We start from the raw sequence: 23,571 nt of genomic DNA, 5'->3' as shown, positions 1-23,571 counted from the left end.
AAGTTCTCAAGCGTCGAACCAGCATTCAAAGTATCACCTTATGTTGGTTTACAATCACTGACAACAACATGAAGCACGAAGTTGTTTACCAACACAGCTTACAGAACAACAGCAGCAGAAGGATACGTAAGACCAATGGGATTAGAGACCTGCAAAATTCGCGAATTCATTCGGTGATAGGCTAGAATTCAAACACATATACCTCTTAGATAATTTTGATATTGGCTTACTGTTCATCTGGACGAATCTCAACCAGTTATAAACCCTCAACCAAAGAAGAATCGAATCACAGACAAACCAGCTGAGACGACTTACAAGTCGACAGCCAATGAACTTGCGTTATTTGCCCGAGTGTACAGGGGTGTGTGCAGTCTATCCTGAAGGCCATCGAAACCGCGAATTTTGCAGGTCTCTAGGTATTATTTTTAAGTATGAACTCCTGAAATTCGCGGATTCGTTTTGGAGCACAGTCCTATGTATAATGTGCCCACGATAGCTTTTCTACTGGCTGATTTCTCACCGCGAAACTCCTCCTTCTTTAAATGGGTTAACATGGTTCGGGCTGTCTACTGCTAGCTGGGAGATGACTGGCTCCACTGGTCGTGGAGGGAGGAGTCGAAACATTTGTAGTCCAATCAACAACGCAATGTAAAAGTATACATGTTTGCAGTCTACTTTAGGCGAAATTTCTGTATTCATATCATGGGCGTAGAACCCCTGGAGGGGAGAGGGGCACCTGGAATTAAGAAGCCTCTCACTGAGTGTATATTATACAAAGTTGTCCGTTTATTGCATGCATATAGGCCAATATATGGGAAGTATACAACATACAAGCACCCTATCCAGAGATAACTTGTGTCGGTTAAAACCGGCACGCAAAACTCTGGGGCCGTGCGAATCCTTCCGATTTGCGCCCCTGGATACATACTACTGAGTTATGTCCAATTTGAGACAACTTACGTTAGCCAGACTAGACCATCAGCAGAGCCACGATCATTTATAACACATTTCTATGTCAACACGCCTCTACTACTACTTGTTCCTTGGCCGACACTATGCTACGAATTATTCCGCAACAAGATTGCAAGATGTATCAGTAATTAAACTAATAATATATATAAATATAATAACGCAAGGATAATTTAATAATCCATTAGTGCAATTTTTTGACGTGATAACGTCTTATAAGTAGAGACCTGCAAAATTCGCGGATTCAATGACCTCCAGGATAGACTCTACTACACTCTACACACTCGGGCAAATGCCACCTGTTCATTGGCTGCTGACTTGTGAGTCGTCTCGACCGAGTGTCTGTGATTCGACACTTCTATGAGTGAGGGTCTCTAATTGGCCCTCAGTCCTCCAGATTAACAGTGAACCAATGACAGAAGCAGCACTAAGGTATAATTATTTGAATTGTAGCATATCACGAAATGAATCCGCGAATTTTGCAGGTCTCTACTTATAAGTAGAGATATGCAAAATTCGCGGATTAATTTCGCGATAGGCTAGCATCAAAACAACTATACGTTCGTACCGCTTCTGCGATTGGCCCACATTTTATCCGACTGTGAGCCAATGGGAAACACAAAGTTGGTCTGGAAATTTTTTTTGACGTGATAACGTCTTATAAGTCGATGAACGCCGGCTGCACGTACGAAAAATTGTCACGTTCCGCCTGAGCCGAGCGTGCAAGAACCGGCCAACCACCGTGCGAGAAAATCTTCTATAATATCAAACAGGTTAAAGCGGGCTTTTTAACTAATTGTTCGTGATTATATTTAAACAAATTATTAAAATTAAATTTGCAAAAACTGTAAATAATATTTGAAAATTAAAAAGTATGCAATTTTTTAAAAAAAAATTTCTTATGATGTTATCACGTAAAATTAACGTCCGTAAACCGACTTTGCAGACAGCCCCCTTTTTTTTCAAAGCATTTTCTACCTTAATTGTAATGGATAATGTTTGACATAAAATTAAAAAAAAAAACTTTTATCATAAGTGCTAATTTCAATACACGGTTCGTTTTATTATTTAATTTCAATTTCAAAGTAATAGCAAAACAATTATTTGCTTTATTGGTTTTACATGTGGATTAAATAACAACAAAAACACAAAGAATGCATCACATAAATGAATTTGATTTTTGCATGTACAACTTTACGAGTTATGAGTAAATAAAGGCAAAAAAACAATATTACCTCCATACACATGTACACAGATCAGTCGGTGTCTTTTTGGCCACTGTCTGTCGCCACGTTGTACCAACTTATCCTTCCGACTGTTGATTTCACATGAGTCAACACTACCAGCGGCTGGGGTTCGCTCAGCTTGTCAAAAGAGACCTGCGATGCACTCACTAGAGTACATTATGGCGTGTGTGTGCTTCATGCCTGCTTTGCCACAGAATGAAAAGGCGAATTTCTCGTGCGCCTAACCGTGTAGGCAGGGACCCGAAAAAAAAGAAAATTCAAGTTTATTTCATACCGGCAGGATAGACTCCGTAAAACCAGTACATAATCATTTCAGTGTCTATAATTATTCATCATCTGCCGCTTTATCCTGGTTTCCGGGTCATTCGTCTATATTTAGATCGGCTTCTAATCTTTCTAACTTCTCAAATAACTAGATACCTATTATTTCACGGGGTATTTTGACTGTCGTGTACGACTTCACAAACCTATGTGCAATCGAGGGAATAGGAAGCTGTCCATTATTTGCCGCTTGTGTAAGAAACGCGCAGATGTTTGAAGTGCATCCTGAATAAAATCTACCACGGATCGGCAGGGTCTCAACAAATATAAAGACACTTGGCACTAGGTTAAACTCCACATTATTGTAGATAATCAAGATGATTAATTTTGTTGTTTGGCTACTACCACATTGGTTACATACAAGTTACATCTAGTGCTTCAGCCAATAAGAGGTCATCAAAATAAAAAAGCATTTTGCACTCCATCCTGCTGCAAAGACCAACACGAATATTGCAGATCCCTTGGAATAACACGTGATTTAAAACGGTTTTTAATTTGTCAGGTATTTATCTATGCCGGTGGGATGATTATTGGAGGTATAAGTGTTTGGCAAGGAAAAATAAAAAGATAGAACCAAGAATGTTTTAGTTTTTTCGCGAAAAGATTTCGAGACCAGCTGTGTGGTGAAAACCAATGTAGCATCGTCTGTGTTTCGTGATTGGCTGAGTTTCTTTCATTTGAATCACAGCAGTTTTGTGCGGAAGCATACTCGTTCCTGGTCAAAGGTGGTCTTGCAGAAGGCCTCTAATCACAGGAAGAAAATGGCGAGGGCATACGTTATTGCAGTCTAACGAGAAACTCGAGGTTGTTTCGCGGAAAATGCACGTGATCCGGAGATAAGAAGCGTTGGGGAGGAGGGTTGTCAGGTGTAAGTTGACGAGGATGAGCAGGACTGACCTTTAGCCCAGCCGGTGAGCACGTTGCCCAGGTAGGCGACCTTGTAGCTGGGGTCGTACTCGGTGATGGTGACGGAGCGCCGCCTCCACAGCCGCCCCAGCGACACCTTCAGGCTGCGCAGCGTCCGCTCGCGGAAGTCCTTCCCGCCCCCGGCGCCCGGGGGCGGCCCGCACGCGCTCATGCCCGCGCCATCGCCCGCCCGCCCCTTTCGCGAACCCGTCGGGCGACGCGCGCACTGTTCGAGGTGTTCGACCGCGAGCTCAACCTTCCTCGCTCGGCAGCTGCAGTCGCACTGTCGCGGGGAGCGGGCGGGCGGCTCGCGGAGATCGTGCCGGGCGGAGGGGAAGGAGGGAAACATGCGCAGGTGTCCCGCCGCGCAGGAAGGGCCACCTTGGAGGGGGGCACAGCAGCGGAGGAGGGGAGGTAAACACGCGCGGCCCACGGTGGATGACCGAGGCGCACACTCTCTCTCTCTCTCTCTCTCTCTCTCCGTCAACGATCTTCCTCTTCTGACGAGGCAACCCGGAGACAGTGGTTCAGGGGTCAATTGGGCCGGTCGCGGCCGTCCGAGCTCCCTCCGCTCCTTCGCAACCTGAAACGAGGGAAAAAAAAAAAATTGTAATTTTTCACATCCGGACCTTTTTTTTTACCCTTGAAGACATCGAACAAGAAGCTAGCCCTCTCCCAGTGATCGTAGAGCCCGCTTGGAATGCTATGTCCGGTATTGAAAATAACAGCTAGAAAATAATACACATTTTATCAAACATACCTACTACATATAATTCTGCTACAATATTACAAGATTATAGGGTAATTTATTATTAATATATAAATATAATAACTTTAAAATAACTTAATCAATTAGTACAAATTCTACAAAGCAATTTTAACCTCTATGTAGTGGAAAATATATTACCTAAAATTTAAAAAATAAATTAAACTATGTTAATATGTGTAATTTTCAAATTTTCAAAGTAATAACAAAAACATAAATATACACAAAACAACCAATTTTATTATTATTTTTATGTACGACTAAGAAATTTCAGGACTATTTTTAATGTGTATAAAATTTGCGTTTGGTGTCCATGTTGTTTTGTTCAAGGGAAGTTTCAATGGGCTGACAGCAACGAGACAGTTGTAACAAGAACATCTACCTCTCTTCCACTCGATTGGAACAATCAATCATTTGACTTTTTCGAGGCACATAAAACTTGAAACACTCCCATTCGTTTCTTACTTTTCCTATCATAGTCCTATCCTTAACAGAATAACATATATTGGAAGAAGTTAAATAGCAAACATGTATAAAAGTTATAGTTAAAATAATCTCTTCGTTAAAGTAACAAACATATTTGAATTAATGAGTGCAAATAAAAGTAAATTTATCAATTAAATTGTAGATTTCATTTCACTCCTTTGTATCCATACAAAATAGTGATAATTCAATAAAAATGATTCAAATTTAATTCATAAAAGTATGCAATCATTTCATCAATGTTTTGTTATGACGTTGTCACGTTAAACTATCGTCTGTAAACCGACTTTACAGACAACCAATTTTTTAAGCTCTGCACACTGCGTGTGTTCCAGGGTAGGCGGGGGTCTTTGGCACAGTGATTTTTCCTGTGGATTTTGGCGGCATGTGAAGGAGACCACCTTGGAGGAATTTGCGGACAAAAAACAAAAGCTTTTTTTTTCTTCTCTTCCGGCCGTCGGCTCGCGAGGCGGACGCCCGAAAGGACAGGGCGCCACCCGACACCCGCTCTCGCGTGGCGCCAGCAGCCTCGCCCGGGCTGACCGCTCGCGGGAAGGGCGTAACGCTACACCCGGGGCTGCCACGACCGATGTGCGCGCCGGCGTCTCGCACCGACCGTGGCCTGGGGCGGGGCAGGGCGGCTCGGGTTACCGCGCGCGAAACTGCCCGGTGCGGACACTCCGGGGAGCTTATCAGTAGGGGGCATGCAGATTTCGCGGAAAAGATTTCGATACTAGATGCAAGTTAAATCACTGCAGCATCGTCTGTGTTTCGTGATCGGGTGAGTTTCATCCCCAGGTACACATCGATTGTCACAACACCAATCACAGTGATTCAGTGCGGAAGCAAACGAGTCCTGAGTGGCCCCGGTCAAATAAGGCAACGACTTCTCTCGCCAGACGGCCGCCAATCACAAGGAAGAAACCACAGGTGCGGGTATACCTTGTTACAGTCTAATAAGTGTTCAGATATTTTCGCGAAAAATGCCTGCCCCTACTTATTAGCCGACAGTGACAGGTCCAGTTTAGAATATCGGGGATGGCGCATGACCGAATGGTTTTAGGTTGTCCGAGATTTCAAAAAAATTTATATATTAGCCTCTTAAATTTACGTATTTAACTAATTTTTAAGAGTGCAAAAAATTAAAACAAAATAAGTACATTCAAACAACACTAAAAATAAAAGCACGTAAAATAAAATATTTTACAAAAACAAAATGTAAACGACTTCAAAGGTCATGTAAGGACTGGGGATAGATTTTTTCGCTGTCATTCCACGTATGTTTGGTTCTGAGGAGTTCCGAGGAGTTCTGAGAAAATCTGAGAAGTTCATGGGAAAGAAGAGCGGTCGGGGCCGATCGCCACTGTTTGCATATATATATATATATATATATATATATATATATATATATATATATATATATATTCGAAGTGAAACTTCTTTTCAGCCGTTAGGGTTAAGTCGAGGCAACGACTTCAGGGCGTGACGGAAAAGTGCATCGCTCAGGAGTGGAGTGTTTTGACGGAGTAGGCTGGGGGAGGTGAAATCATCAGCCGCCACACTCCTCACTCTCTGCCTGACGAGCGGTGCTACGTCTTCTGTCACGCCGGCACGCCTGTTGTCCTGCCGACCGCCGCTCCTTCTGGGAACACGCTTGGGCGGTCTTCCAGCTGCATGGCGGTCTTGCCCTACTGTTTAGTTCCATCGTTTTAACACGCATACCGTCCAAGCACCCATTTTTTTTGACGTGACAACGTCTAATAAATCGATGAAAACCGGCTGCACGCACGAAAAAGTGTCCCGTTACGCACGTTGTCCCGTTACGCTGTGTCCCGTTACGCTGTGTCCCGTTACGCTCGCGCCGCATCTATCTCTCTCTTCCACTCGATTGGAACAACCATCGATTTGACTTTTTCGAGGAACATTAAAACTGAAACACTCCCATTCGTTTCCTTCTTTTCCTATCATCGTCCTATCCTTAACAGAATAACACAGATTGGAATAAGTTAAATAGCAAACATTAATAAAAGTTATAGTTAAAATAATCTCTTCGTTAAAGTAATAAACATATTTGGATTAATGAGTGCAAATAAAAGTAAATTTACCAATTAAATTGTAGATTTCATTTCACTCCTTCTTTGTATCCATACAAAGTACTGATAATTCAATAAAAATTATTCAATTTTATTCATAAAAGTATGCAATCATTTCATCAATGTTTTGTTATGACGTTGTCACGTTAAACTATCGTCCGTAAACCGACTTTACAGACAACCAATTTTTTTTTTTTTAATTATTTCTGTTTCCCGTCTCACCGACGAGGCCAGTAGCAACAGACGTACACCCTTCAAGTTAATGATCAGATTGATTTTAATAATTAAGATACAAAAATTAATTAAATACAAGATGAAGGCTACATACGTAACGGTTAATCAAAAACTGTATAAAAAACGATTTCTTGCTTCCAGTACATGCTAGGTCTGACATAAAAGTTTACCATTAAGTTCATAAAAAAACATTAAATAAGGACTTGTTTAGTAGGGGAAAAAAACTTTTATTAACAATTAAATATTGTTATACTACGAATTTGTATATAAAATCACGTGCAAAATAACGAAATATTAGAAGCAAAATCATTTAGGAATTCTACCACCTTAAGCACGTGATTTAGCGTGCGCATAAACGAATATAAGTCTACTTGGTCATTCATTACTCTATGGATCAGGGAACTCTATTCGAGAAGATATCCCGACACACTCTACTCACCGTTTATTGAGCCATGAAGCAGCTGGCCCGTGAGTGGTAATGAAGGTGGGGAGGGGGGTGGTTGAAGAGTTGGGAAGAGGGGGGAGAGAGTTTCCTCGCTTCCTGTTCCGTAATGGAATAGTTCTCAGGCTTTCAGGCAATATTCATTAAAGGCTGTGATGTTCCGGGCTTCAGCAGCGCTCTGATGTGATAAGCGACACCCAGACGATGCTAAAACCCCCCAGAAGATTACAGCCTACGTCCCATTAACGGCACCGACGGTGACAGCGCAGCTGATGTTGAGACCCCGAGGCAAATTTTACATATTTTTTTTTTTTTTTAGTTTTTACGTCTCGCAGACAATCATCAACTATAACAGAAGGCCGTTTTCAACCCAAGTTGAAATACGTAATTCGAAGACTCATCCATGGTCTCTACAGCGCATTCCATCCTTAGATTGCAGTGTGCATTTGTACGGGGATTTACTCTCTCTTTTTCTGCTATCAGCGCTGTTCTTGTCTGGTTGCGCTCTGTTTCCAGATGCACGCCATAGAGAACAAAAATTTCAGGAACAACTTTGTAACGCAATCAAAAATTAATTTTTTTTAATGTATCTTATCTTAATATATATAAATCCAGTGTCCTGATGTTTGTTTCCAGTGAACTCTTCACCAAGTCAACCGATTTCGATGAAAATTGGCATTTATGTGTAATTTTTTTCCAACTTGAGAGATAGGATAGTTTTTATTTCGATTAATGGTCTTAATAATTTATAATTAATAATAAACTGATTATCAATGTTGATTGGTGTTTAAGCCCGGGAAACAGTGGGCACTTCGTCTCCAAGACAACGTTGCGTGCTCGAGAGTCGGGAAACCATCGGCGCTATTCGTTTTTTTTTTTGTACATTACAAAGCATTGTATTAAGTTTTTGTCAAAATTAATTAATTTTTATTTAATTTCATTTATTATAACTGTAAATAAGATATTTGGTCTCATTTTTTTTTCCATTAATACAACCGTGCGAAGCCGGGTCAGGCAGCTAGTAAACTGTATTTTGTAAAAGTAAAAAATTTGGAGTGAGAATTGTGGGAATTCATATTCCTGTCGTATTTAATCAAGAGCATCATCCGATAGTTTTCATGATTTTTTTATTATTATTTCTAAGGAGACGTGATTGAAAGATGTAATCGTGGTTTCAACCATTTTTGTTGACGATTATAATTCTGTTAGTAAACACTATTTTATCGTCTTCGAAAAAAAAAATATGATTAAAAACTTTTTTTTAATTTATTATGATTAACGATAGTGTCAGTCTGGCCACAGGGGTTGCCATTCAACTCTGCTCTGCAATCTAAGCGTGGGACAGAGTATAGTAAGCCCGCCATTTGCCACGGGAAATAGAACTTAGGGATTATTGAACGGGATTCGAGCGCGGAATCTCCCGAAAGCGACTCACCCTTCGTCCCAACGAGATTCTCTGAACCATTTTGCTCGACTCAGGGCACCTGGGGAGGGAGCCATGTCAAAAGTTGCTTTGGGCCGATGGGTTGAAATTCACTAGCAACAGCGTCCTGACTACTGCAAACCAAACGATCGCCCAGAAACACGAAATTCCTCACCTCTTGTGAGGCTAATTTCCTGCTGATGTGTTGTTGAAATATTTAACAGTAATTCTAGATCACTTCTAGCATTCATCTTTCTACAGCTACAGCTTGTCTTGCCAACTAACTGCTAACAAGATTGTTATCATTTGTATCATGAGGAACACAAGATTCATTGAAGTAGAGTCCGACGCAAGAATAATCTACGTGCTTTTACATCTTCACACACACACCTACACACACATATATTTATAAGTTTTACTTTTACAACGGCATATATACACACAAAAGTAAAATGTAAATTTGGTTTGGTTGTGTAACATAAATAAAATTATAGCAAAAAAAATAGTTGTTTATATTTTTCGGGAGAGTTGGTTTCCGCACGTCTCGGGTGATCTTAACAAAGATGGAAGTTTAGTTATTTTAAGTCAGGGAATTTTCAAACTTTCTAAAAAAAACGCGAATGTGTGGGATATCTCAAAAAAAAAATTATTTTATTTTATTTCTGGCTGCAAAGTTTCACGAGCGAGCGCTCAACTTATCTTACGCTTTCTTTTGTATTATGTGCACACTCTAAACTCTATAGACCAAAAGTGTAAATCTGTAGGATTCTCGGATGGGTTAGATGGTTGGGGGGGGGGGGGGGGGTTATAATCTGCGGCCCGGGTGTATTTTTTCCGCGTGGGGATATCCCCAACACAAGTCAACGCACTATGTGGTCTCAGCCTTCGTGCATGTTGCAATACGCGGAAAACTGTACAACATCTAACGAGTTTTTCCTTAAGACACATAGTGGGGAGGCAGATGGCCAAAATGACAAATTTGGCTCACCCTGAAACCTAACTAGCAACCACTATGCTAGATTTTATGATACAGTAGTACAGATGATATTTTGACCGGTGGTCACTGTGTACGAGTGGGACCCTCTTTTCTGGACGCCATTTTGAAAAAAAAAGGCGAATGCAAATATTAGATTGTTCGTACTTTGGCAACCACTTAACCTAAAAACTTGAAGTTGGTGTCAAATTATATGTTTTTGGGGTTAGTTTTGTCATTGTTATTACGTTCATCCGGAGGAGAAAACCCGTGACATGTCCGGCAAGAATGTATTTCAGTTGCCCGCGTCTCAAGGTCGTTTATTATGTCCTTTTTGTGTTCGGTTTGCGTCGCCGTGCCTACTCGCGGCGCAAGCGATTTTTTTTTTTGCGTGATATAAAATCGGGCATGCATGCATGCATGCATGCATGCTGGCAGTTCGTCATGCACTAACCTAACCTCATTTTTTCCCCCTAGTATGCGTTGGTTAACGCCGTGTTGGTTTTTCTAAGCTTTCACTCACTATCTTCGATATTATTAATCTCGGCCGCATCCTGAAGATATGTGGTTAGATCATTTTCAAAAAAAAACTTTGCCAGTCCGCGTTTTTTATAGTATTTTTTTTTTTACGTGGCGGGTTTGAGTGCCGCGTTCGCATCATCAAAAAAACCAGATGGACAGGGGAAATGGTCGGATGGCAGGCGTGTGTGTAACCTCGAGTTCGAATCCCGCGTTTACGCGATGGTTTATGGCGATACCTAAATAACCGGGCGTTGTATCGTGTGTGGGCTCTGGGGGAGTGAAAAAAAAGGGGGGGGGGCGCACAGAGAAAAAAAGGTTTGTTTGAATCAAACAAATATTTGTTTATACATGGCGAAACAAATATTTACTTGGTGGAACAAAATATTTTTGTTAGCCTAACCAAACTCGGTAAGTAACAAAAATTATATGGTACACCTAACCAAATATACATTTGAGTTGACAAAATGATTTTGTTGGGTCAACAGAATCTTTCCTACTACAAAATATTTGTTTGTATATGGCGTAATAAACATATTTTGTTAATTCAAACAAATATTTTGTTGAGGCAAACAAACCTTTCTTTCAGTGCCGGGAGGGGAAGTGACATGAACATTGTAATTTCTGTTTAGCTGGTGGGTGCATAGAAGAAGCCTACAGTTCCACTCCAGGTGTCGGTGCCTAGCTGAGCATGCACCGTGGGTACATGTGGAGGGGAGAGGAAAGTAGTTGGCAGGGTGATTCAGCAGATGGTAGAAGGGAGGGGGGAGACCACGGATTGCCAACCACGCCATGCCGCGGGCGGGATCGATAGCAGAACCCCTACCCCCCACCCCCCCTGGTCGGGCTGATGTCGGGGCCTTTGTGTATCGCCGGCCGCCGCAAATAGACTGTGTTCTTCCCCCTTCCCCGACGCTGTGGCATTTCCAACCCGACTGTCACGAACGAACCTAACCTACGGTTGGTTCACGTTTAAAAGGGAGCGTTCCGTATAACGTCATCATTTTACGTCTAGGTTAAACTTATTGTTTGACTTAACGTCCACTGCGTGTGTGTGTATGAAACCAAGTTTTGCGCTACATGTGACGCTATCTGTTGGGTGGGCCCATAACTACAAATAACGTCAGCCTAACCAACCTTTCATTTCAGTTACGATAACTTAACCTACCTCAACCCACCCTCCCGAGAGAAAAAAAAAGGAACTATTATTTATTACACTGACCGAACATAACATAACCTAACATTTTTTTTTACTTCGGTAAACTTCGGGATTGTTCGGGTTGTGGGTTTGTGGCTTTAACCCATGTGAACTCTTGGACTATCTTCAATAAGCGAACCGGTCGAAGAGACTATGATGTACATTCTGTACTGCACAGACCCGAACAAGCCCGAATATCTACCTTCGGCCAACTTGGTCAGTTTTTTTTGTTTATTACTTTACAAAATTGTGGATGGTTGGTTATGTTAGGGTAGTATAGCTACATTAAAAAATACTGTCAAATCATTTTAATGCCGACGTTGGCCGAAGGTAGATATTCGGGCTTTTTCGGGTCTGTGCTATACAGAGTGTACATCGTAGGCTTCCCGAACCGGTCACTCCAAGGAGAAGGACGTGAAGTTGCCAGGCGTATCCGTGTGACCGCGCGACGAACGGGGCGGGCCCATCGGCTCACGGCAACGTCCGCCACATCTCCCAATTGCGGTAAATACAGCCTTTACCCCGCCGGGTAGTTGACCAGAACAGCTTGGGCAGGAGTTAAGCCTTATGACCACCCAACCCCTGCGACTCCCAGCGAATGTCGAATTAACTCTGAAATCTGACCGCTAGCGGGAGGAGCAGGCGAGTTCGACATCCATCCACGAATATTAACCATCCCAAATTAAAAAAAAAAAAACTCCCGAGTCAGCAGTTATGTTCCGAAAGCTTCGAGGGCTCAACAGTCGGCAGGCTTGAGTTGACGGTGCTGTGTTTTGTCGATCAATAATAATGTCCTGTTGGAGGGGGAGAAAACTTTTTTTTGGTCTTGAATAATCTGAATCGGCCATTCAGTTGATGTAGATTTGTTATTAGTTTAGATCGCGTAAGGGCAGGCATGTACACAGAACTTCATTTGGGAAGGAGGGGGGGGGGAATGCCTAAGGTTAAATGAAAGCAACTGTGGGTCCAAAATTTAAACATGTCTCAGGAACGTAAATGTGTCGTTAAATAAACCTGCAAAATTTTGATTTGTTTTGAGATCGAGGAAGGTGAGTGTGAACGAGGAAAGAAGAGGAAAATACTTGCGTGAGGTAGAGAGGAGGAAAACTCTAACAAGGTCGATATGCAACGAGTAGTAATCGAGGAGGAAGTCCAGGTATTCCCCCTGATTCCTCGAGTTTACTGACCAAGTCGAAGGCCGTGGCCCAAACGGGTGATAGGTAGGCCTGCCTACGAGCCAGGGTCGATGACAGTGTAGGTATCAGAGACCACAAAACTGTACGAATTAATTTAATATATAAATATGTATATTTATTTTTATTTATTTATTCCTGTTGCTCCCATTATCATTTAAGTTAACTTTTTTTTTTATTTTTTTTTTGGCCTGACAACGTCTAATAAATCGATGAACGCCGGCTGCACGCACGAAAGAGTGACCCGTTTCGCACATTGTTCCGTTACGCTGTGTCCCGTTACGCTCATTGTACCCTTGCGCCGCATCTATCTCTCTTCCACTCGACTGTTTATAAAGTGAACTGAAAAGTTAATGTGGTTTTCATTGCTTATTACAACAACAATTTCGGCAATAAAGGTTAATTATTCTTGCATTTTAAAAATCTGATTACTAGTATAATTTCAAGTATTGTTTTCTTTTATTATTAAAATAAAAATTATTCAATTTTATTCTTAAAAGTATGCAATCATTTCATCAATGTTTTGTTATGACGTTGTCACGTTAAACTATCGTCCGTAAACCGACTTTACAGACAACCATTTTTTTTTTTTGGAAAGGAAAGGTTTACGAGTGAAGTGGCAGAGGCCGAGATTATTGGAACAGTGTGAACCTTGTTCGAATGCAACTTGTTCTGGAAGTGAAGTCTGTAAGTATGCAAGAAAATGGATGTTTTTGAACGTGTCTCTTGTACTTCCGTTCCAGGTGAATAAATGTCACCATTAAAAAAAAAAACGCTTTAGAAGGTTGTATTTGATCAATCACTTTATCAACTGAAAGACTCTTGAATTTTTTTTTCATATTACAATTTTACGAGGATTAAAATATTCAATCAAAATAAATATATATTTGAATAGGGTTGCAACAAATTTTTAACAATTCCATTCACATAATACGATTGTAATTTACGAAACTAAACTAGAAAATTTAAATAGATTTATGTGCTTGTAGTTGAGTGTAAAAATTCACTATTTATTATTAGACTAAATTTTTGATGCTGGTCCTTTTTTTTTTTACTAAACATAGTTTATACAGAGATGTCAACTATATCCGTCCGAATTGTTCTAGTAACCTACATTTCCAAGTACAAGTGAAGTATGCAGGGTCGCAAGTTCATAGCTGTAAAATGTAATTCTGAAACAGGCATTTGGAAAAGATTTCTTTATAGCACTATAATAGTTATAACAGTTACTCGTAAATAATAATTCTTAAATTTTCTCCAACTTTTTTTTTTCTTACAGGCCTACGTGACAAACGGCACACAATTCCCGACCAACTGCGCACTTCGACTGTCCAATGTTTGTTCTGTTACAACATAGATAAATCACGACGGTGTTGGCCAGTAAAAAATCCATTACATTACATGGGAGCGTCATGTTATTATCTAATTAAGTAGAGATGGGTGGCTTTTGACACGACTGTGGCGACTTATTTCACAATTGAAATTTCCCCCCCCCCCCCTCCCCATAATTTGCAACTTTTTGTTGCACGGAGATTTAAAAAAAAAAATTTCATTTCTCAAGGTGTTTTCCTACTTGAAGCTATTTTGCAAGGTCAACGTTGTCACCCACAAAAAAATAAGTGGTTACAATGCGCCGTCGTGTCTATGAGAAAAACCATGAACCATGGCAGGCATTATGTCGCATGAGTTCAAGAAGGAAAAACGCGTTAGTAGCAACGGGGTCATTTAAATTTAATTTATTCAATAATTTTTGGTAGCAGATACGATTCTGTCCACTCAACACAAATCTCTCATCAAACCAAACGCAATTTATGTTGGAAGTACAAAATAAAATACATGCAAGAAAGCAAAGCTAGTCCCTATAGAAAAAAAAATCTATTTCATAGGTACTTATCGTCTTTGCTAAATTAGAATTTGAGTTCGTGTGCAACTTTGGCGTTCAAACAAATGAAATTGCCTTTATTTATTTTAATATTTATTATATTTCTGGCAATCTTGGGCACAATTACATAAAAAAATTGACGAATATTTTAATTGCGAACTAAAGAGTTTCACGGTGCGTACCTGGTTGTCATGGAAGGTTCCAGTATTATGTTAGTTATAGACAGATTAAGGAATCTTTAAAGTAGTACTTTCAAGACTTATATAGTATACACACATATATTTATAAATATGTGTGTGTACATACATGCATACATATATAGGTACATACAAACATTCATGCATACAATTCTTTAAAAAAAAAAAAAAAAAAACATGCTTAGACGAGCCTTCTCTTTTCATGTCACAACGTTTTTTCAAGCACTGAATTGGCGGATGATTTATACAGTTTATTTACGTAGCCTATGAAAAAAATATTGTCGAATAAAGATCTGAGACTATGATGAAAGTATGGTTCATCACCTCCGCAACAAAGTTTAAAGGCAGTAAATATTGGTTGGCTCTGAGCTTTGTTATAAGGATGAAAGGAGTTGGTTCATTTTGGCCTTCAGAAAAGAAAAGAAAAAAAAATAATAATCGGGGTGACCATGAAACGCTTTGCAAAGAAAACAAAAATGTTAGCAGGAATTTCTGACAGTCATAGTGCAAATGTGAGTTTACATTATGAATGAGTGTTTACTTCCCCTCTCGCCCCTCTTCACGTAAACCCCACCCCTCGTTGGGGACGCACCACAACGCCGAAATACCACAACGCCGAACGTACAATAACGCCGAATGCCAAATTGACTACAACGCCGACAGCTAGAAAACTGCTGTGACCCACAACGCCGTATTATACCACAACGCCGAAATACATTAACGCCGAAAAATGTCATTGCAGGACTGCCACAAAGGTTAGGTTAGGTAAGGTTAGGTTAGGTTAGGCTAGGTTAGGCTAGCCTAGGTTAGGTTAGGTTGTGGTATTTCGGCGTTAAGAAACATTTAAGAAACACACACAAATTCATTCAGTTGTTTTTCATTTTGCTCCTGTGCCCCCCCCCCCCCCCTTTTCCGCAGCAACATTTTTCGGCGTTATTGTACGTTCGGCGTTGTGGTATTTCGGCGTTGTGGTAACCACCCCTCGTCGTTTTGCAAAGCCTCTATGTTCATCGGTCCACGGAGGCCGCGGAGACATCGCGCGAAGGCAGACGGGAACCATTCTGAACTCCGTCTCACACGCCATGCTGGTTCTTTTTAGCAAGCTCGTCATTACTTTCGTTCAAGGGCCAATTTACAACATTTCAACAAGATACCTCCCTTGCAATTTTTTTTTGCTCTCTCACAAATATTTTCAACAGATGTTCAATTGCGCGTAATGTTACGGGTGTAAATATTTGTCGCGACATTTTTCGTAACGGTTGAAGTGAAACTCCTCTGGGCGCGATGCGAGTAAAATTGCAAGGCCGAAATTTAGTCCAACGTCTTCTTCGTGAAACATTCCTGACGCGAAAATGTCAGAGAAAAGGTACTTAGTCAAAGAGATTTAAAAAAAAAAGCTAGTTTCACATTGTTAAGTGTATTCGCGACACGAGGACACACGAATTCGCTCGTTACCGAGGTTAGTGTTCTTGGCGGGCAACTAGAAGACTTATTAATGGAAAGTGGCGTGACGGGAGACCCGTGGCCTTCGCGTTGACAAGGGGAGAGTGGGAGGGGACGTGTCCGGCTGAAAGGGTCCGGTGTCGGGTTGCCACCCGGGGCAACCCCGAGTGCCACTTCCCTCCTGCGCGGGGGAGGGAACTGTTGGCCTCGGCACTTGACAACAGGCCAGATATTCGTTGCCTGCATCACGAGAGCTTAACCACCCGCATACAGTCCCTAGAAAAATTTTAAGACCGCAGTCTTATTTCATATAAAATTACCATAGTTGTCGATATTTTTTTTTTGTTCATCACTTCATGAATATTTTGTGATCATTGTGCACCAAGAGACATCATATCTACATATTTACAATTCTTTCATACTTTTGGGCACTAAAACATACTTTTTTTTTGAGCAGGTAAACAATTAGTTTTAAACACTGCATTGTAATTATTTTGTATAGTGTACGCTCTTTCAGTTGTAAGTTTACAAGAAATAATTTAGATTTAAAAGATTAAAATATTTTAAATCAAAACTTCCCATTGCAAGAATAATTCAAAGAAGTTTGTTTCCAAAGATTTTCTTCGTAAAATTACAATTATTAAACAGTGTACGTACAAAAATACTTTGCAGCGGTCAAACAACCCCCCCCCCCTTTTTTTTTCTTCTTCTTCAACATATCGCCTTCGTTGTGTACATTGTGTTGTCCATCCATGCGCAAGTGAAAAGTGCTGTTTCCGGTAGGCCGTCTGTATTCCAACGGCGTGTCTTAACACTTCCTTCTCCTCTGCTGTTGCGTTGGTGAAGGTCAAACTAACGGAGTGGCTTCCGATGAAGCGCTTCGCCACGATCCTAGTAAACGCTACAAATTTTTACAACTCGGGAAGGAAAAGTCCTCTTGTGCTTGGAGGATAGTTTATGAAAACGCATGATAAGAGATTGTGCTCCCTTTAGTTATTTTTTTTTGCATGCGAGTAGCGAACGCTCAACATTGCAATAACGTAATTATGAGTGGTTCCATCATATACAGCTGTAGGACAAGCCAGAAGCTAATTAATTACAAGAAAATACACATATATTTTGTTTGTATCTTTACAAAAGATTCCTTTGGAATCCAGTTGCCAAGAAATAGTTTGAAAAAATACAAGAAAGACATTTGTAACTCTTTGCAGCAAATAAATGTGATTATTTTTTCAAATATGAAAAATGTTTTTTCAAGATAAAACTGAACATTTCTTACAAAAAAATTACGCACAATTTTATACTTTAGAAGATGTTTTATTCAATATAATAATTTTTAAACCTCGGAAAAGATAATAGAACATTTAATAATTGGACTTAAGTTTTTTTTATTATGCTTATTAATCTGAGCTTGAGGGTACCTGTGGCTTGACTGTGTCTCTTCTGGCCTTTTTTTTGACGTGACAACGTCTAATAAATCGATGAACGCCGGCTGCACGCACGAAAAAGTGTCCCGTTACGCACATTGTTCCGTTACGCTGTGTCCAGTTACGCTCATTGTACGCTTGCGCCGCATCTATCTCTCTTCCACTCAACTGTTTATAAAGTGAAGTGAAAAGTTAAAGTGGTTTTCATTGCTTATTACAACAACAATTTCGGCAATAAAGGTTAATTATTCTTGCATTTTAAAAATCTGATTACTAGTATAATTTCGAGTATTTATTCTTTTATTATTAAAATAAAATTTATTCAATTTTATGCATAAAGTATGCAATCATTTCATCAATGTTTTGTTATTACGTTGTCACGTTAAACTATCGTCCGTAAACCGACATTACAGACAACCAATTTTTTTTTTCGGGAGAATGACAATGAAACATTTATCTACAAGACAACATGCGACCACGAACGCCAATGCGAGTAAGACCCATTACGCAATATTCCATCAAGTGCCCGTGACAGACTTTCTGCTCACAAAAATAAAAAAAATTGCTCATTTCCCAGAAACTAATCTCACAGCATTCATACAGCCGTCGTTTCGCAACGATATTTTCATGTTCGTTTGGGAGGTTATGCCGTGTAATCACAGGGGTACCATACGGCCCACCTGTCCTTCGGGAATTTTCCAGCAATCTCGCTGATAGGGATGAGAAGTCTTCGCAATCTGACTCCAGGATACTGTGGGAAGAGTCACGCTCCGTGGCGCGGTGTATAAGGCATTTACAAAACCCATTACATTACTTTGTACCGCGTCAAGGAAATAAAGATACGTTTAGCGTGATTTCATTACGATGGCTGCAAGAGCGGGCGAGAAGGCATTATACGGGTAAAATCGTATAACAAACGATGTCGCAATGTTAGAAAACTATTGTCCAGTGCAGTGGCGTAGCCAGGATTTGTGTATGGGGGGTGTTAAGAAGCATTTCCCCCCTCCCCATCGTAAATAAAGCGGGGGGTCCGGGGATCCTCCCCCGGGAAAATTTGGATTTTAAGGTCTAAAATAGTGCTATTTTAGCAGTTTTCGTTACTTAAATTTAAATATTGTAATGATAAAATTTTTATTAATTTTAAAATGGATTTTGTTTGAGTGATGAATAAGAAATTAATTAAAGATTTGGTGCTAAAGGGGGGGGGGGGGGGGTTTGAACCCCTAAACCCCCCCCCCCTGGATACGCCCCTGGTCCAGTGTCACCTTTACACGACGTGAAATATTCTACGTCATCACACACTATGAATGTTATACTGTTAAAAGGATTGCAAACAAAATGTAATTCACAGCGAATCTGATAAATACGAGGGAAATCTATCAAATTAACAGTCAAATACTGGCAGTGATGTTCAACATTTTTTTTTTTAAGTTTCATATTGAACAACTCATGGAACACCGTTTGGCTGAAGATAAGACGTCATTCTCGCGCTGATTTCACACCCGAGCTTCATTACTTGCTGCTCAAAACTTCTATGATTCATTTATTTATTGTTTTTATTGTTGGCGAAGTTCAGGCGACATAACCTTTTTTTACACTTAAGGGGGTGGCTATTATTTCAGGTCATGATTTTATACTTGTATTAATTACAGATCTTCTTGCAGACTTTTCAAATGGTTTAACTCTCACGAAATTAATTATATACTCATCGCATACCTTTTGCACAATTAGCTGGCAAAGTTACATTTTTAACTTTTTTGGGTTGTACAAATAAAGAGAATTTAATGGATTGCAGAACTGAAACTTTATAGGTTTAATTGCAATTATACTGGCTACTTCATGATATGTTTTTCATTTCTATCACAAAAAGTCATTTTATGTTCCTTGGCTGCCAAAATCCTCACAAATTTGAGAATTTTGAAATGCGAAGTAAAATCAAATAACATTTTCTGGAAGAAATTCTAACCCCTTTCCTGAAGTAACCAGTAGCACTGCAGTTAAACCTAAAGAAGTTTCAGTCCTGTTTTCTAGTTGGTTCTCTTTATTTGCACGGCACAAAAAAAGGTTAAAAATATAACTTTGGCAGCTAACTATGCAAAAAATATGGGATGTATGTATATATATTTTTTATTTTTTTAAATTTAAACAATTTAATATGTCTAAAAAAGTTGATCTTTAATTGCCGTAAATATAAAATTATGTCCTGAAATGGGAGGCACCCCTTTAACCACAAACGAAGTGGTTTATGAGAAGAAGAAAAAATCGTCACTCGTTCGAGTTTGACCGATATCTTGCCAGGGAATATCAAATCATTAAACCGATTACAGGAAAAAAAACTGATTTATTAATGCGGGTTGCCTTCCGAGAACTGAGAAGTGTCAAACCCGCTGTATAATTATCACGAAGAATTATTAGGACTGCACTCGCATTACTTGCTAGCGGGTTGCATTACGCCCGAAGGAAGCGAGCAATTTGCCAACCAAGAAACATACACTTCCCAGAAATATTTAAAAAAAATATATATTATGCAATACTTAACTAACAACAGAGGTTAGGTCCTCGCCTGTTTCGTAATGACGCTGATATCTTATGTGAGGGGAGGGAGGGGGGGGGGGGAGAGACCGTAATTTCACTTTGGCAAAGGACGACCAGTCAAAATGCCAGGCTCTTTCTTTCGAGCATCGTACGCCCAATGAGCACCAAGGTCACAAGACTACACACGGGGTACTCATGGGTACCTCACATCTAAGAAATTACCACATCATTTCATTTCTGTGTAGGCCTACCCACTTTATTCTTGGGCTTAACGAGAAGGGACGATAGGTTCAGCGATCACAGATGAAGGTGTTTCCATGAGATCTCATTTCCATAAAAGATACGGATAATTACGAGCTAAGGGAAAATAACTAATAATATGGGTATCATTGCAGTATTTTTTTTTGCGAAAATTAATAAGCATAATAAAACAACATAAAATCAAATTTCTCTTAATATTCTATTATCTTTCCTACGGTTAAAAAAAACCGCTTGAATGAAACATCAATCTATATAAATAGAAATGTAAAGGTTCGTTCAAAATCTTAAATCTCAGAAAATTATTCACCGTTTGCTTTGAAATTTTAAAACAATGCTGCATTCGAATACACGTGTGTTTTTATATACAAATGTCTAACCTGTGACAGGTAAAAAAAAAAGAAATAATATAGATAGGTAAAATACAGATTTTTTATATTTGCATTCTATAGTGCCATATATAGATAAAAGTACATAGGAGAGAGATTGAGAGATATAGATATATGCAAAGATAAATAGATAAAGAGATAGAAAATTAGAAATAGGATAGAGAGATGCTTTGTATATGTGTACCTTCTTGAAACAAATTAGGAAAAAAAATTGATTGAGGCATTTAAACACATGCCAGACATTAGTTAGTTAAAATGTAAAAATATGCGCCAATTTTCGTAAGAAAAATCAAAGTATAATCTCGAAAAAGTGTTTCACGTACCTATGCAAAAATGATCATAGCCACGTGTTTTACAAATTTACAATATTTTACTTGTAGTATTAAAAACTATTTTTTCGGCAACTGGTTTCCAAAGGAATTCTTTTGTAAAACTACAGAATTTTTTTTACGCAGTCAAGAGGAAACCAAATACCGTTTCAAGGTTTTTTTTTTTTTCCAATACATTATATCGTCACACACTCTCGATCACGTTACTTCATTTGTAGAATCCTAGATGGCAGGTTCTAGGTGATTTCATGAGTGAGATGACACACTGAGCAGGGATACGGCCCCTGGGAGCTCTCCCCGCAAGAGGCCGTCACTCGAGCCCTCCGCCCGCTCCAGGAGACTGCTGGCCAAGTGTCAGCACAGCCGGTTATCTGGCTCGCTGGCAGCAAGTGATGCCGGCCGCTTCGGACAGAGGGGAAAGAGTGTCGTGGTAGAGTTTTGCAAGGGGGGGAGTGGGTTGGTGATGTGATGGTGGAGGGGAGAGTGGGTTTGGGATGTGGTGGAGGGGAAAGGGGTGGGAAGAGAGCAGCGGGCGGGCTCCAGGAAGCAGGATGGATGGAGATTCGCTGGCTGACATTGACACGTCGCGACCCCTAGCAACTGACGCAACAACCCTCTTCCCCCCCCCCCTCCCGACACTAGCCCTGCATCTACGTCCGTCCGCCTCGCGAAAACAAGCCGTCCTGTCGCTTTCACAATGTACATTTTCAGCTGCACTTATTTCACAACAGTGAACAGTAAAGTTTGTTTTGTTTTTTTAAAAGCGAAAACACGGCATTCAGACATGAATACGTTATGCGCGAAGAAATTATTTTTTCCACAATATTTCCAAATAATTTTTGCAACGTGCACACCCAACAGCCAAACTGGGGGGTCACCGAATTGTTTTTTTTTTTCTTCTCGAAGCTTTTGTGAAGATCTGTCTGTTATTTACTGGTCAGAATTTTAGCGTGTTGATCACGTCATGTACCTATCCAACAACTTTCAAGGCCCTTCTCATAAACATAAAACTAAGGAGAACATAAAATGTCATCCATCTTTTCAAACATGGCCTCGCTTGTTGGACGAGTTCTTTTTGAGGAATTCCCTTTCCCCCACCCCCCCTCAACGGGGGTCGTACCAAATTCAGAAACACAGCTATGCTTTATTTCAGGGCGCTAAAGGACGTGTATTAATAACCGTGATAGCAGTTTTGTGATACAGGTTTAGAAGGTTGCAGTAACCTAACGTCAAGTTCAATAACCGAATGGTCCGAACACAGAACATTCCAAAGGCTTTATCATAGTTATAATAGTTGTATATACGGACATTTATTTCTTGCGAAAAGATTTCGAGACTAGCTACTTGTTTCGTGAGTGTTTGAGTTTCTTTCAGGTGCAGTGCGGACTTTTGTCAATTGTAGTGTAATGAGCGTTCAGATTACACATATATATATAATTTTTTCTCGCGATAAATACCTATCCCTAGTTATACAGCAGCTTAGCCCCAGCTTATTTTTGTAAGTATGGAAGGGTTGTAGCTATATAAATACTTTTTTTTCCCCCGGCAGTTACATTTTGTTTGCAGTTAACACGCGAAATGTTTGTCAATCCGAGCTGTGTCTATAAACTTCTTGTTGACAGCGTACTGCCAGCCGATGCACATGAAAAGTAGAATATTTCCCATTAAACTGTAGATACGAGGGGTGTTCCTTTTTAAATAAGCACAGTTTTTAAATTCAACCATTGCAACGTTGCGGTCGGCGTTCCGCGCACGCGGGCTGTGTAGCTACTTACATGCATTGGCAAGCCGCAGACGCCATCACGGAAACATTCGACCATTCTTACGCTTGCCTGCGAGTATTTAAAAATGCCTCCGCCGATTGAGAATCCCGCCGACTGCAAAATAAGCGCCATGACTCGTCTCCATAGCGCTAAAAAAAAGCGGCTGAAATTTATCGTCAGATCAGCGAAGGTATGGAGAGAACATTATGACCGATATAATAGTACGGAAATGGGTTGGAACAATCAAAGATGGCCGCACGAATTTTCGTGGCGAGGAACGATGTGGGCGACTTTCTGTCATTACTTAAGTTTTGGTGCAGAAAGTAGTCCAAAAAGGAAAAGAGGCCAGGCATTTTACTATTTCGTCGTTACCTGACGTGCTGCAGTGGTTGTTTAATCGGGCGAAAGACTTCTGAGGGTGGTATTCAAAAGCTTGTTGAACGCTAGGATAAGACCCTTAATACTGGTGGAAATTATGTAGAAAAGTAGATTAAGATACAGGCTTTCATGTAAAAATAAAATAGTTAAATAAAGTCTACTCGATTATAGTTTTATTTTTTAGACTTTACTTACTTTAAAAA

The 23,571-nt window shown here is 40.1% G+C and overlaps 1 protein-coding gene across 1 annotated transcript in view; it reads right to left on the bottom strand.

Annotated features, from left to right (window-relative positions):
- The window catches only part of LOC134537530 (protein FAM43A), a 247,627-nt gene that overhangs the window by 208,405 nt on the left and 15,651 nt on the right, over window positions 1–23,571 (bottom strand). Inside the window, exon 2 of the mRNA XM_063378052.1 lies at window positions 3,435–4,026. Within this exon, the coding sequence (XP_063234122.1) occupies window positions 3,435–3,792 (358 nt within the window). The 5' untranslated portion in view covers window positions 3,793–4,026. The remainder of the gene's footprint in view (window positions 1–3,434; window positions 4,027–23,571) is intronic.

This window comes from Bacillus rossius, chromosome 12 (genome assembly GCF_032445375.1).
Source record: "Bacillus rossius redtenbacheri isolate Brsri chromosome 12, Brsri_v3, whole genome shotgun sequence".
In the NCBI taxonomy this organism is placed as follows: domain Eukaryota; kingdom Metazoa; phylum Arthropoda; class Insecta; order Phasmatodea; family Bacillidae; genus Bacillus; species Bacillus rossius.
Note: the sequence above shows the minus strand (reverse complement) of the source record. Positions and strands in the feature narration are given on the sequence as shown.